General features: G+C 44.0%; 1 protein-coding gene and 1 long non-coding RNA gene across 5 annotated transcripts in view; one reads left to right on the top strand and one right to left on the bottom strand.

Moving 5' to 3' along the window:
• The window catches only part of LOC109302529, an 18,988-nt gene extending 9,318 nt beyond the window's left edge, over positions 1–9,670 (bottom strand). The window contains exon 1 of the long non-coding RNA XR_002098828.1: positions 9,027–9,670. This is a non-coding gene — a long non-coding RNA (uncharacterized LOC109302529). The remainder of the gene's footprint in view (positions 1–9,026) is intronic.
• The window catches only part of LOC109302526 (phosphatidylinositol 3,4,5-trisphosphate 3-phosphatase TPTE2-like), a 44,143-nt gene extending 33,475 nt beyond the window's left edge, over positions 1–10,668 (top strand). For 3 of the 4 annotated variants that reach the window (XM_019524089.1, XM_019524090.1, XM_019524093.1), the window contains 6 exons: positions 271–351; positions 805–910; positions 8,226–8,323; positions 8,749–8,844; positions 9,677–9,747; positions 10,424–10,668. In XM_019524089.1, the coding sequence (XP_019379634.1) occupies positions 271–351; positions 805–910; positions 8,226–8,323; positions 8,749–8,844; positions 9,677–9,747; positions 10,424–10,526 (555 nt within the window). In that variant the 3' untranslated portion in view covers positions 10,527–10,668. The remainder of the gene's footprint in view (positions 1–270; positions 352–804; positions 911–8,225; positions 8,324–8,748; positions 8,845–9,676; positions 9,748–10,423) is intronic. The other variant, XM_019524091.1, reaches the window with a different exon arrangement.
• Positions 10,669–12,855: the final 2,187 nt, after the last annotated feature.

Raw genomic sequence — 12,855 nt, 5'->3', positions numbered from 1 at the left:
GGGGGGGGGGGGGCAGGGGTGGAGAAGGGGAGAGGAAATCTAACAAGGCCTGGTCTGGTTGTTATAGTCATGACTAGCAAACTTTCAAGCAAAAAAGTTGCCCTGTTTTTAAGTATTGAGTATATCCCTCCTTGAAAGCCAGTGAATTTGCTTGCCAAAATAGCAATAGACGTTTTTGTATGCTCTTAATCTGCAATGGAACAGACTTTACTGTGAGGCAGCTGTCTTCATTGCTAAAGAATGCATTATTTCAAATGTTTGCACATATAGGAGAGCTTGGACTATTTTGGGGAGAGAAGAACAGATAGAAGTACCAGCTCCAAATTTCAAGGAGTAGAAACTCCATCTCAGGTAAGGCTGAACAGAATGACTGCTAGTTGTAGAGGCAAAGTGCACATCAAGACATTGTCACTAAGTGTGTACAAAATGGGATGGAAGGATTGATTATCTTCTAACCCTCTGTACCACACTTTGGGTATCAAGCTATTGAGAAACTTGCTTTCATGGAGCTCAAACTCCCTGGGGAGCAGGAAGGGAAATGCATTACCTAGCAGTTAACTTGAAGAAAAGTTTCCAACCCTTGAATCCATTATTAGGTAATGGTTCTAATAAGCATAATTGGTGATTTTTTTCCCCCCCCTCCCCCAAGGATATTTGAAGCAGGGGAATTTAGGACTGTTACTTCCAGGTGAAGTAGAAAATTAAACACAACTAGCTATATTTTAGCCATTATCTTTGCACTGCCTTCAAGTTCAGGTGCCAAATGTGAGCATTTAACTTTTTTTTTCTTTTGTTCCATTTCAGAGTAGATACGTTGGCTATTATGAAATAATGAAAAACAAATATGGCCTGAAACTTCCACCAGAGAGGGAACTCAGAATAAGAAACATCAAGATCCATGCTATACGTGGTAAGAACTATTAAATGTAGATACTCTCCTCCATGTTTCACTGCTGGTTCAAACCTACATCCATTAGTGTTCACTATATATGCTATACATTTGAACAGATGCTCCCCCAGGCCCTGATGTATACCCCTCTTATAAATTTTATAAGCTGCCACCAAGTCCCCTTTTAAGTTGTTGTTCTTTTCTCCAGGCTGAACAGTTCCATGTTTTCAGTCTCTCTTCATATGACCTGCTCTCCAGATCTCTAATCGTGTGGCTTTCCTTTTGGACTCTCTCCAGCTTAGCCACAAACTTTCTGAAGTGCAGTGCCCAGAACTGGATGCAGTCTCACCAAGGCAGAGTACAGCAGGGGGATGATATCCTTAGTCTTGCTCGAGATGCTTTGGTAGATGCATGCCAGCACTCTATTTGTTTTGCCAGCTACGATATTGCATTGGTAGCTCCATGTTCATTCTGTGGTCCATCACAACCTCCAGGTCTTTCAGGTGTGGTGTTGGCAAGTGTAGCACCACCAAGCCCATAAGTGTTATGGATTATTTCTTTCTAGATGGAGCGCTTTAAACTTCTGTTTTTTTTGTATTTTTTTTAAAAAAAAAAAAATTTTATCCAGGTTTTGACCTGTCCAGGTCACCCTGTATCCCCAGCCTGTCCTCAAGCTTGACTGTCTTCCCCCATAATTTGGGTGTTGTCTGCAAACTCTGCCAGTCTGCTTTTTAACACTCAAATACAAATCACTGAACATATTGAAAAACACTGGTCTGTGTACTGAACCCTGAGGGGTGCCACTGGTCACTTTCTGCCATGTTGACTTAATCTCCCACAATGTCCTTGTGGTAAAATTGGGAAAATGCAGCTTTGACTACACAGTCTGGCTAGGTAACTGCTACAAGGTAGGACCCAGAGTAGTTATAGATGGAACTAAGTCAAAGGGACTGCAGGAGGTCATCTAGTCCAACCCCCTGCTCAAGGCAGGATGATCCCCAACTAGGTAATCCCAGGTGGAGCATTGTCTAGCCAGGTCTTAAACCACCAAGGATGGAAATTCCACTGTTCTGGGTAACCTGTTTTCAGTATTTTACTATCCTCCTAGCAAGAACACTTTTTCCTAAACTTGCTGCAACTTGACAACAAGCAGCAATGGTGTCATCTGCCACCACAGAGCAGTCTGTCTCCTTTCAAAACCCATCCTCAGGTAGTTTAAGACCTTTTTTGTAGAGAGAGTGAGTCCAGTGGAGAGTGACAGTCTGTCCACTTTTTTTTTGTAGCGGGGAGCCCAAAACTGAACACAGTATTCCAGATGTGGCATCACTAGTGCTGAATATGGGAATAACTGCTTCCCTTGACCTGATGGCAACACTCCTACTGATGCAACCAAGTATGCCATTAAATTTCTTGAGAGCAAAGGCATGCTGTTGGCTCACTTAGCTTATTGTCTACTGTAATCCCCAGGTCCTCTTTCTGCAAAGCTGCTACCCAGTCAGCCCCTGACCTGTACTGGTGCATGGGATTGTTCCATCCTAAGTGCAAGACTTTTTGTACTTGTCTTTGAACCTCCATGAGATTCCTTTTGGCCCAGTTCTCCAACTTGTCTAGGCCACTCCCTGAATCCTAGGCCTACCTTGCAGCATACCTATTCTTCCTAGCTTGGTGTCATCTGCAAACTTGCTGAGGGTGCACTTTAAGCCATCTTCCTGGTCATTTTGATGAAGACATGGAACAAAACTGGCCCCAGGACTGACCCCTGGGGCACTCCATTTGGTACCAACTGCCAATTAGACCTTGAGCCATTGATTACTACCCTCTGAGCCCAATGCTCCAGCCAGTTTTTTTTCTATCCACTTTACAGTCCATTCATCAAGCCCATACTTCCTGTTGTGAAAGGCCATATCAAAAGCCTTGCTAAAATCAAGGTACACTGAATCCACGGAGCTAGTCATCTTATCATAGAAGGAAATCGGGTTGGTCAGGCATGACTTGCCCTTGGTGAATCTATGCTGACTGTTCCTAATAGCCTTCTCCAAGTTCTTTCAGATTCCTTGAGCATCTGCTTTATGACTTTTGTTTTCCCCAGGGACTGAGATGATGCTGAATAGTTCCCTGGATCCTCTTTTTTTTTTTCTTAAATGTGGGCACTGTTTGCTATTTCTCCTGATCATCATGAATTTGCAGAGCCACAGGTCATCATCTTTGAAGTCTCATTAGCCAACTCCTTCAGCACTATCAGGTGCATGCCATCTGGCCCCATGGACTTGTACATGTCCAGCTTTTCTAAATGGCTCCTAACCTGTTCTATCACCACTGTTGGCTGCTCACCTCCTCCCCAAACTGCTGCCCGGTACAGCAGTCTGGGAGCTGATGTTGCCTGTGAAGATGGAGGCAAGTAGTCAACGCTTTTTTTTCCATCCTCTGTCAAGGTTGCCTCCCCCATTCAGTAAGGGACCCACACCTCTTCTTGTTTTTGTGGGTTTTTTGGTGGTTTTTCTTCCATTTCCCCCTCTCTACCATCATGCAAGCAACAAGAAGGGTTTCTACCGTTCACATCCCTTGCTGTCACTCCAATTGCACTTTAGCCTTCCTGACTTCATCCCTGCATGCCTGAGCAATGCTTTTATACTCCTCCCTAGTTTGTCCAAATTTCCACTTACAAGCTTCCTTTTTTTGACACCTATTTTATTTCTTTTTAAGCTCACTGAAGAGTTCCCTGCTCTAAGCCAAGCATGGTCCCCAGTTGGCTGTTCCAGCACTTGCACTAGGAAATTGTTCCCAACACTCTACAAAAACTTCTTGGATTGCCAGTACACTGCTGTATTGCCCACTCACCCCAGCAGATATCAGGGTGAATGAAGTCTTCTCCCTGCCCCCCATGAGAACTAGAGCCTGTAATCAGGGAAACTTCTGCTAGCTGTTTTGGAGAGCCTCATCCACCACTTCTTCCTACACTGGTCTATAGCAGACCTCCACCATGACCTCACCCTTGTTGTTCTCCCCTCTAACCTTAGGCCTGTTGAGGAGTCTCTGGGTTATCTCAAGCTTCATATTGGAGCTCTGCGCAATCCATATGGCATTTGTGTGTAGTGCAACTCCTCTTCCTTGCTGAACAGTTTGTACCCACCCATGACAGCTCCAGTCATGAGCTGCCCCACCAAACTCTGGTATTCCAGTCATGTCATAGTTCTGTGACTGTGCAAGGACTTCCAGTTCTTTCTGATTTGTTTTTAGGCTCTGCACTCATGTACAGGCACCTGAGGTTACTAGTTGATTGCCCCAATTTTTCTCAGAAAGCACCTCCTTTGTTGCCTATACCAGAGGAAGGGGCAAGAGAACAGTGAACATAAACACTGGAGACCATAAATTCTTGTAGCTGACTGAATGATAGATGCTTCTGTAATGGAATAGGGATGCTTTCATATTTGCTTCTATACAAGATGGAAGCAGCAGGCTTTTAAAAACTTAGCTGCTGAGTCCACCCATTGAGTCAAATCTTATACCCTCCTTTGGGAGGCTTATGTTAGTGCTCTCTGGGTGCATTTACATGTACCAGTTTTGTGGGGTTTTTGTCCTTTTTTTTTTTTTTTTTTAAGGCACTTTAAACCAAATTAAGGGGACATGCAAGCCCTTAATTTGTGTTTTTAAATAGTGGTTTTTTTACAGCTTTTTGTCTAAACTTTTCTTTTTTTTTTTTTTTTTTAAAAGTATCACCCTTGGGCAAAAATGGCTAAACCATTTAATATGCATGTAAACACAGTAAAGTGCATTAATGCTGTGTATGGACTGACTTGGGACTAATTCTAGGTCTAATTCTGAACTCTAAGCCTCTGGCAGACTTCAATTTGAAGACATTACTAACAGGTTGATCATGTCTTAACTGTAGTGATGTTTATCACTGTGCCACCATTAATGACTTGAACAGCCAGCCATGGAAAATTATTCTACACTGTCCAGTAACTTAGTACAGTCCCACCAGGCTTCCCTACTCACAGTTGGGCAGTTGGCATTGAGGGTTACAGGTTGTATGGATGGGACTGGGGGGAGGGGGTGTTGCTTTCTAAGGAACAATATATACATCCTCTGTAATCAAGATGAGATCAGAGGAAGGTCAAACTGAGGTACTGTGGGTCAGGATACAAGGGAGTCTGGGGTGGGGGGTGCAGTGACTTGGTAGTGTGGGGGGTCTACTATAGACTGCCACACCAGGAGGATGAGCTAGACCTGGATTTCTCCAGACAGCTCTTGGAGGCTGTATGATTGAGAGGGAGATGGCTGTCCTGGGGGACCTAAACTACCCTGACATCTGCTGGGGTATCAGTTAGCCAAATCTAACCACTCATGTTGGTTCTTAACCTGCATACAGGACCTCCACCTAAAGCAGGTGTATAATCCCACTAGGGGGAACATCTTGCTGGACTTGGTGCTGGCTACAGGGGATGACCTGGTGGGGAATGTGGAGGTACAAGGTAATCTAGGGGATGCTGAATCCTAGCAGTCAATAGTTGCTATCTGGTGAAGGGTGGGTAAACAAACTAGCAGGGCTGAAGTGCTAGACTTCAGAAAGGCTAACTTCAGTGTGCTCAAGAGATTAGTTAGTGAGGTGTTTAAAGCTCAAGAGCACTGGCAAAATGGGGGTCCAGGAAGGGTGGTGGTTCCTCAAGGGAGTGATGTTAGGTGCACAGAAGGAGACTATCTCATTGCACATAAGGGGGCAAAGGGGCCAAGAAGCCCCCTTGGGCTTTCCTGGACTTCCCTGTTCCCCCCAAGGGCAAAGCAAGGGGTATACAGGCTGTGAAAACAGTGTAGCTACCAAGGAGGAGTATACCTCTCTGGCTCTCGCTTGCAGGGAATCAGTTGAGAAGGCCAAATCAGGATTAGAACTTAGGCTGGTGACAAATTAAGTACAACAAAAAGTCCTTTGGGTATAGGGAACAAAAGGAAGGTGCAGGGTAGCGTAAGACCCCCTACAGGACAAACTAGGGCACTGGTGAAGGGTGGGGACAAAGCTGAGCTCTTCAGTGAGTTCTTTGCATCTGTATTCCTAGAGACAAAGACAAATCCCCCAGTTGGACCATAGGAGGGACACCAGCCCACCAACTTAGCGCAGACTTAGTGAAGCAGGGGGATGTATTCAAATCAGCGGGCCCGGATGAACTTCCACCAAGGGTGCTGAAGGAATTGGCCAGTGTCATAGCAGAGCTGCTGGCACGGCTGTTCAAGCACTCCTGCTGCTCTGGTCCAGTCCCAGAGGACTGGAAAAAGGCCAATGCAGCTGCTATTCTCAAGAAGGGGGAGGGAGGAGCCAGGAAACAATAGGCCAGGTCATCTCACCTTTTATTGTTCGGGAAAACTCTGGAAAAGAATCATTCAGGATCACATCTGTGAGAGCCCAGCAGGAGAAATAATGCTGAAAGGAAATCATAGCAGGTAGATCCTTGCTGACTAACCTTGCTTCTTTTTATGACCAGGTCACACAGTGCTTAGACACAGGAATCGAGGTAGAGGTCCTCTATCTAGACTCTAAGAAGGCTTTCAATATGGTATCTCATTCCATTCTTGTAAATAAAGTGAGAGGCTGCAATGTAGATGATTACCCAGTCAGGTGGGTGGCAAATTGGCTTAAGGGTCACACCCGGAAAGTGGTGGTGGATGGGTTGATGTTGACCTGTAAAGATGTGGGCAGTGGAGTCCTGTGAGGCTCAGTCCTTGGATTGGTGCTATTCAGTATCTTCATCAGTGACTTGAATAAGGGTGTGGAGAGCATCTTGTCCAAGTTTGCAGATGATACCAAATTATGGGACAAGGTTAACACCCCAGAGGGTAGGGAATAGATCCAGGTGAATCTGGACAGGTTGGAGAAATGGATGGAATGAAATAAGATGCAGTTTGATAGAGACAAGTGCAAAGTGCTGTACCTGGGCAAAAAGAACCACCAACACACTTACAGGCTGGGGGATGACCTCAGCAGCAGAAAGGTATCTTGGAGTCAGGTGACTCCAAGATTAACATGAGTCGTCAACGTGACAAAGTGATCAATGAGGCTAAACACACTTTGTGCATTAGCAGATGCATAACAAACAGGTCCAGGGGCGTGCTGCATCCCCTCTATGCAGCACTAGTCAGGCTGCAGTTGGAGTACTGCATCCAGTGTTGGGTGCTGCACTTCAGAAGGGATGCAGGGAATCTTGAAGGCTCAGAGGAGGGCCACTCATATGGCCAGAGGCCTGCAAGCAAGGCCCTGTGAAGAGAGACTGAGGGACCTAGATCTCTTCAGCCTTCACAAGAGAAGGCTGAGAGTTGATCTTGTGGTTGCCTATAAATTCATCAGGGGAGAGCAGCAAGGAATCGGAGATGCTTTATTTACTAGGGCACCCCCTGGAAGAATGGCCACAAATTGATGGAGAGTAGATTTAGATTGGACATCAGGAAGAACTTCTTCATAGTAAGGGTTGCCAGGCTCCAGAATGGGCTTCTGAGGGGAGGTGGTGAAGACCCCCAAGGTGGGGGAGAGCAAGAGACTGGACAAGCACCCAGCTGGGGTTGCCTGACCCCAGCACTCTTTCCTGCCTAGGGCAGGGGGTCAGACTCAATGACCTACTGGGGTCTCTTCCAACCCTAACTCTTATGAATCTGTCTTTAAACTTGAATGTGTACTTAGTTGTGTGGCAGGGCTTGGCTTGGTTGACAGCTTACCCCAGTCCTGGGACCACACTAGAATCTTCAACCAGCTCCAGTACAGTCCCAGGCTGGGACTAACAGTAAGTTCATTGTACTAAGGTGCATGATGCTACATGTGCCATAGCAACACTACTGTAGTGTAGTGTCACTGATCACAACAGTGGTGCTGCAGCTATATTGCTGTACCAATGCACTCCCTCACTATAGCATGTTACAGCCATGTAGCAGCTAATAATATCCCATACTTCACTGTGCATCATTATTTTTGTGCCATCCCTAGTACTTCCAAAAAAAAAAACTAAATGAAGGTGCAGTAACAAAGGTGTCATAGGGTATATCTACCCTATGACACCCTATCCCTGTGGGTCCCAGTGCAGGTTCCCTTTGCACCAGCAAGCTGACTGCCAGGTGCCTTGTGAACATGGAAACATAGTCCAAACAAATAATGGCACATTTGGGATCAGATCCCAACTGTCACTAAATGAACATGCATGTTTAAGACCTGCAGTACATCTTGGAACTACTAAGCAAGACATTTGATGGAATAAATCCTATTTCTTTTCTGGCATCCAGAAGTTCCACTTAACTCCTAAAACAAATGTGTATGGAAAAAGACTAGGCATCTAAAATCTAGCATCATTCTTCCTTCTAGGAGTTGGAAAAGGCAACGGAAGTGATCTCAAAGTTCAGATAATTCTGAAAAAGCAAGTGGTATTCCAGTGTGTGTGCACTATTCAAGAAAACTGCAGGGTAACAACTTGGACCTACTTTACTAGATTGCATGTGTTATTTCCCACTCTGTTTAAAGTAAGAAACCAAATCTTTTTGGGGAGACATATGAGGGATAAAACATCTACTGTAAGAGGCATTAGGATATCCAGGAAAAGTTTCACCCTTAAGGCTGAGTATGGAGGAATACATTTTCCCAATAAACTAATAAAGCCCACTAAGTGAATTTTTTCCTAAACCAGACTAATTTCCTAACCAGATTAGGAACATCAAAACCATAGCTGTCTGTCTCTTGCCCGTCTTTTGCCTTGTTCATCAGGCTGTTAGCTCATGACAATACCCACTTATTTGCACTATAACCTAGTTGAATGTGCAACTGATGCATTGTATGCACTTCTAGTTTTGGTAGTTGAAAACATGCCTTGACTACTTCTGTCTTGTTTCAGTTATTTTTTGATGCTGAAAGAGACTTTGTAGCAATTGGTTTAGAAGGCTGCCCTGTCATAAGTGGTGACGTAAAAATTCGATTTGAATCCCGTTCTGTAAGTATACAGGGGTTGCTTTTTATCTCCTATAGCTGTTTGACCATTAGAAACTTTAGACGTGCACATTCTAGCAAATAATGCAGGATACTAAAAAGCTACCACTGAAAAGAGCAGAGCTGGGGTTGCTCTTCTGCAGCTGCAGAAACTACTTCTGAATCGAGACCAGAGCATGTTTCTACTTTCTCTGAAGGTGGACTGTTCAATAACATACCCAAGTAGTGGAGTACATGTACTTAAAGAAACTTTGTAGTCTTGCCTCCACTTTCTTGAGTACTAGAAATGCTGCAAGTAACTCTTGGATTGCATTATAGACCTTGGTCAATGAAACAGGAGCTATGTTGAATGGGGCACTTACTATGATCTGAATAAAACACATGCTAAGCACTATGCTATGTTAAGTTGGGATATGTTCTGAGTAGTTGCACAGTATGCAGGCTGGGAAAACTGTAGTAAGCACTGCTTTGTTGGTAGCTCCAGAAAGCAGGTCTCAGCCAGGGGCACAGGGAGCTGAGGACTAAAGAGGGTGCTGTCCCTGCTGCCAGATCTTGTCAGTGGCCTGGGACCAGAGGCAGTTTAAGACTTGGGTGTGGTCCCAGTGCTGGGACTGACAGTCTGGTGATTTACTGACTTCTTTCTAGTCCTTTCCCAAAAATTACTTCAGATACAATCCTTCTGATGGACTGCTGCTCACTGAACATAACTTTCTGGGTGGAGTGGTCCTAAATTATGCTACCCCATGCTTTGAACAAGTGGAAACTGTCCTGGTAATAACTCTTTAAGACTAAAACTCTGCAAGAAAATATCCTAAATGTAATCTTGTTTCTTCCAGGATCTTCCAAAAGGCTATGATGATTGCCCATTCTTCTTCTGGTTTAACACTTCCTTTATAGAAAATAACAGGTACAATAAAACAACAGCATGTGCTTCACCATAGCTTTGTTTTGGTGCATGAGGGACCATTTTGCAAGGGCAGATGCAGCACAGAAGTATTTCAATAATGGTGCTGCCTCATGCTTCTAGTGAGGGGAACTGTTGTTTTTTTTTTTTTGTTTTTTTTTTTTTGTTTTTTTTTTTTTGTTTTTTTTTTTTTGTTTTTTTTTTTTTGTTTTTTTTTTTTTGTTTTTTTTTTTTTGTTTTTTTTTTTTTGTTTGTTTGTTTTTTTTGCTGCTGCCTCCTTCACTGCTGCAGCTGTTTAGCAATAGAAAATTGGTATATTCCTGTCAAGACTCTAGTCCAGATGAACAGAACATGCCTCTTGCCTGTGAGACTGCTCTCATCCTGGTGTTCTGCATGGATTTTTTTTTTTTATAATCTTGTCCGTGCTGTTACAGAGTACAAATGATGTTTGCAGTACCATGTAGCTGGGTTGTCTGAACATCCCTGCTTCTCCAGTCCTGGGGAGGGAGGGGGTATTTTTTTTGTTGCTGTTTTAAAGCAGGCTGGATTTTAAATGCCACTTCAAGTGTTCTTGCAGAAACAGGACTGATAACTTTTTTTTTTTTTAAGCCTGTTTGCTGAATGTAATATGGATGAGGGAAGAACTGAAGAGTTCACCCTCTTAAATTCTGTCTTCCAGGCTTTACCTTCCTAGAAATGAGTTGGATAACCCTCACAAGGCCAAAGTGTGGAAGATCTACAGAGAGGAGTTTGCTGTGGAGTTGAACTTTGTTGAACCATAGCAGGAAGATGTTGGCACTTGCTTAAGTTTTGTTTCCTTCAATCATGTTTTAGTCTCTTCCAATAAGGTGGCATCTTCTGAGACCTGTATCTTGGTACATTTTGTATATTGACACATCTCAAATAAACCTTGAAACAAGAAAACTTCTTTGTATAGATCTTATACAGCTGCTTGCTTTTGACAGTCCCTAAAGTTTGGTGGTTTTTAATATTAAAACTACTTTGTATTGATCCATATTTATCCTGTGTCCAGTGGATCTCCCTGTTTTTAAAAAAACAAACAAACCCTTGCTTGGAGACAGGGAGAGAACCCAGCATGCATATATGTTGGCCCCATGCCTTACAAATAGGTGGGAACTTGTCTTTTCCTAATCCAGTTTTACAATCACATGCATGTATCATCTGATATTTAAGGAACTATTTAAATAGGCAAGAACTTTACAAACGTATGCATCTGGAGACTCCTTTTTTCCATTCTTTATACCCTGCTTCCATTGAGCACATCTTTCTTGCTGCTGTCAGACCCTGACTAATAATAAGCATGTTTTAGTTCTTTCCTTCCACCCCCACTTGATGGGGGCCGAGCTGAGGAATGCTTTTTGACTTCTGGCTCTTAGCTGTGTTCGTTGTTCAAAAATGCCTGTGACCACTGGTGGATGTGTGCATGTTTGTTAATTGAAAGGCTGAGGCTGGAACTAGTTCCAGTACTAGTTCAACACATTGCTCTACAGTGTAGACCTGTCCAAGTAAGGCAGCAAGTATTAACACTCTTGCACTTGTGCATACTGTGCATTCAGCAGTGAAGACTGGCAGGAAGATGCTGAATATGAAATGGTGCAAAGGCTAACTCTCTAATTTTGTCTGTAGCCTGTCTTGACTTCAAGCATTCTCACTTGGTTTTTTTTTTCCTTTGTCCTGCCTGGGCATTCATGCAGTCTGAGTTGTCAAGCCTTAATCTGACTTAAGTCTTCATTCAATCTGGCCATGATGGCATATGGTACATAATAGTACTGCAGTACTAGACCCTGGCACTAATTCTGATCCTCGTGCAGTGCTACTTGCACTTGGTACTGTGTCTCCCAAGGCAGTGGCTGGTGTAGTTCTGGGGGGCAGAACTGGGCAAACTTAACATGGGCTACCCATGCCTTAATACTAGAGGGAAAGAAGGTGGAAAACTCAGTAAAGGAAAAAAAGTGGGGGAGGAAAAGAGATTTGTAGATTGTAAGGCAGGAAGGGACCTTAAAGATCATCAGGTCCAGCCCCCTGCACCAAGCAGGAAAGATAACTGTGGGTCAGATGCCCCCATCAAGGTAACTGTCTAATCTCTTCTTCAGGATTTCCAGAGTAGGTCATTGTACCACCTCCCTTGAGGGAACTTATTCCACAGTCTGGACACCCTGACTGAAGTCTTTCCTAACATTGAACCTGAATAGGAGTAGTGGCCACAGAAGATGACCTAACTTCTTCCCCCTCAGGTGCCCTGATGAACAGTTGCTCACTGAGCCCTTGATGTGTACTCCCCTACTGTAGTGGTAAGCTGCTACCAAGTCCCCTCTTGCTCTTCTTTTCTTTAAGCTGAAAAGTCCCAGGTCTCTCAGCCTTTCCTTGTATGTAAGACTCCAGTTTATATGGGTGGCTCTTCTTTGGACTCTCTCAAGCTTGTCTATGTCCTCATTGAAGTGTAGTGCCCAGAACTGGATGCAGTACTCCAGCTGTGGTCTCCCCAGTGAGTAAAGGGGAAGAATCTCCTCCTTGGCTCTGCTGGAGATGCATCAATTTGATGCATGCCAGAGTATTTGCCCTACTGGCTACAGCCTTGCACTGCTGCCTTATTCATACTGCAGTCTATTATTACCCCCAGGTCCCTTTTCATTCATGGTGCTAGTCAGTTGGGGAGGGGGAGGAAGAAAAGACATGACTTAAGAGGTAGAGCATAAATGAGAGAATCTGAGTTGTCTTGTCTTCCTTCCCTCTTTCCCCTGCCAACTCCCCCCCCCCCCCAAACTGACTAGCACCATGAATGAAAGGGACCTGGGGGTAATAAGACTGCAGTCTCTATTAAATTGGCCTCCCTTTTTAAGTACAGAAATGGAGGTGGTTTCAATTTTTGGAAGGCCATTATTTTCATAATGGGATAACAACTCTAGTGTAAACTCTCTTAATTTTTACAAGGCAATCTTCCATTTGTCAACAAGACTACCAGAAAAGTGGTCCTCAGAACCAGAGTAGGTAAGAACTTTAATTTTTTGTTCTTCTACTGATCCTAGCTCCCCATAGGAGTAAGTTTTATACATAGCCTCTCCCATGCTCCTTTTTTTTTCTTCTCAGATC

This window comes from Gavialis gangeticus, unplaced genomic scaffold (genome assembly GCF_001723915.1).
Source record: "Gavialis gangeticus isolate Ggan-Ray unplaced genomic scaffold, GavGan_comp1, whole genome shotgun sequence".
Lineage (NCBI taxonomy): Eukaryota > Metazoa > Chordata > Crocodylia > Gavialidae > Gavialis > Gavialis gangeticus.
The sequence above is the reverse complement of the archived record's forward strand: the minus strand, read 5'-3'. Positions and strand labels throughout refer to the sequence as shown.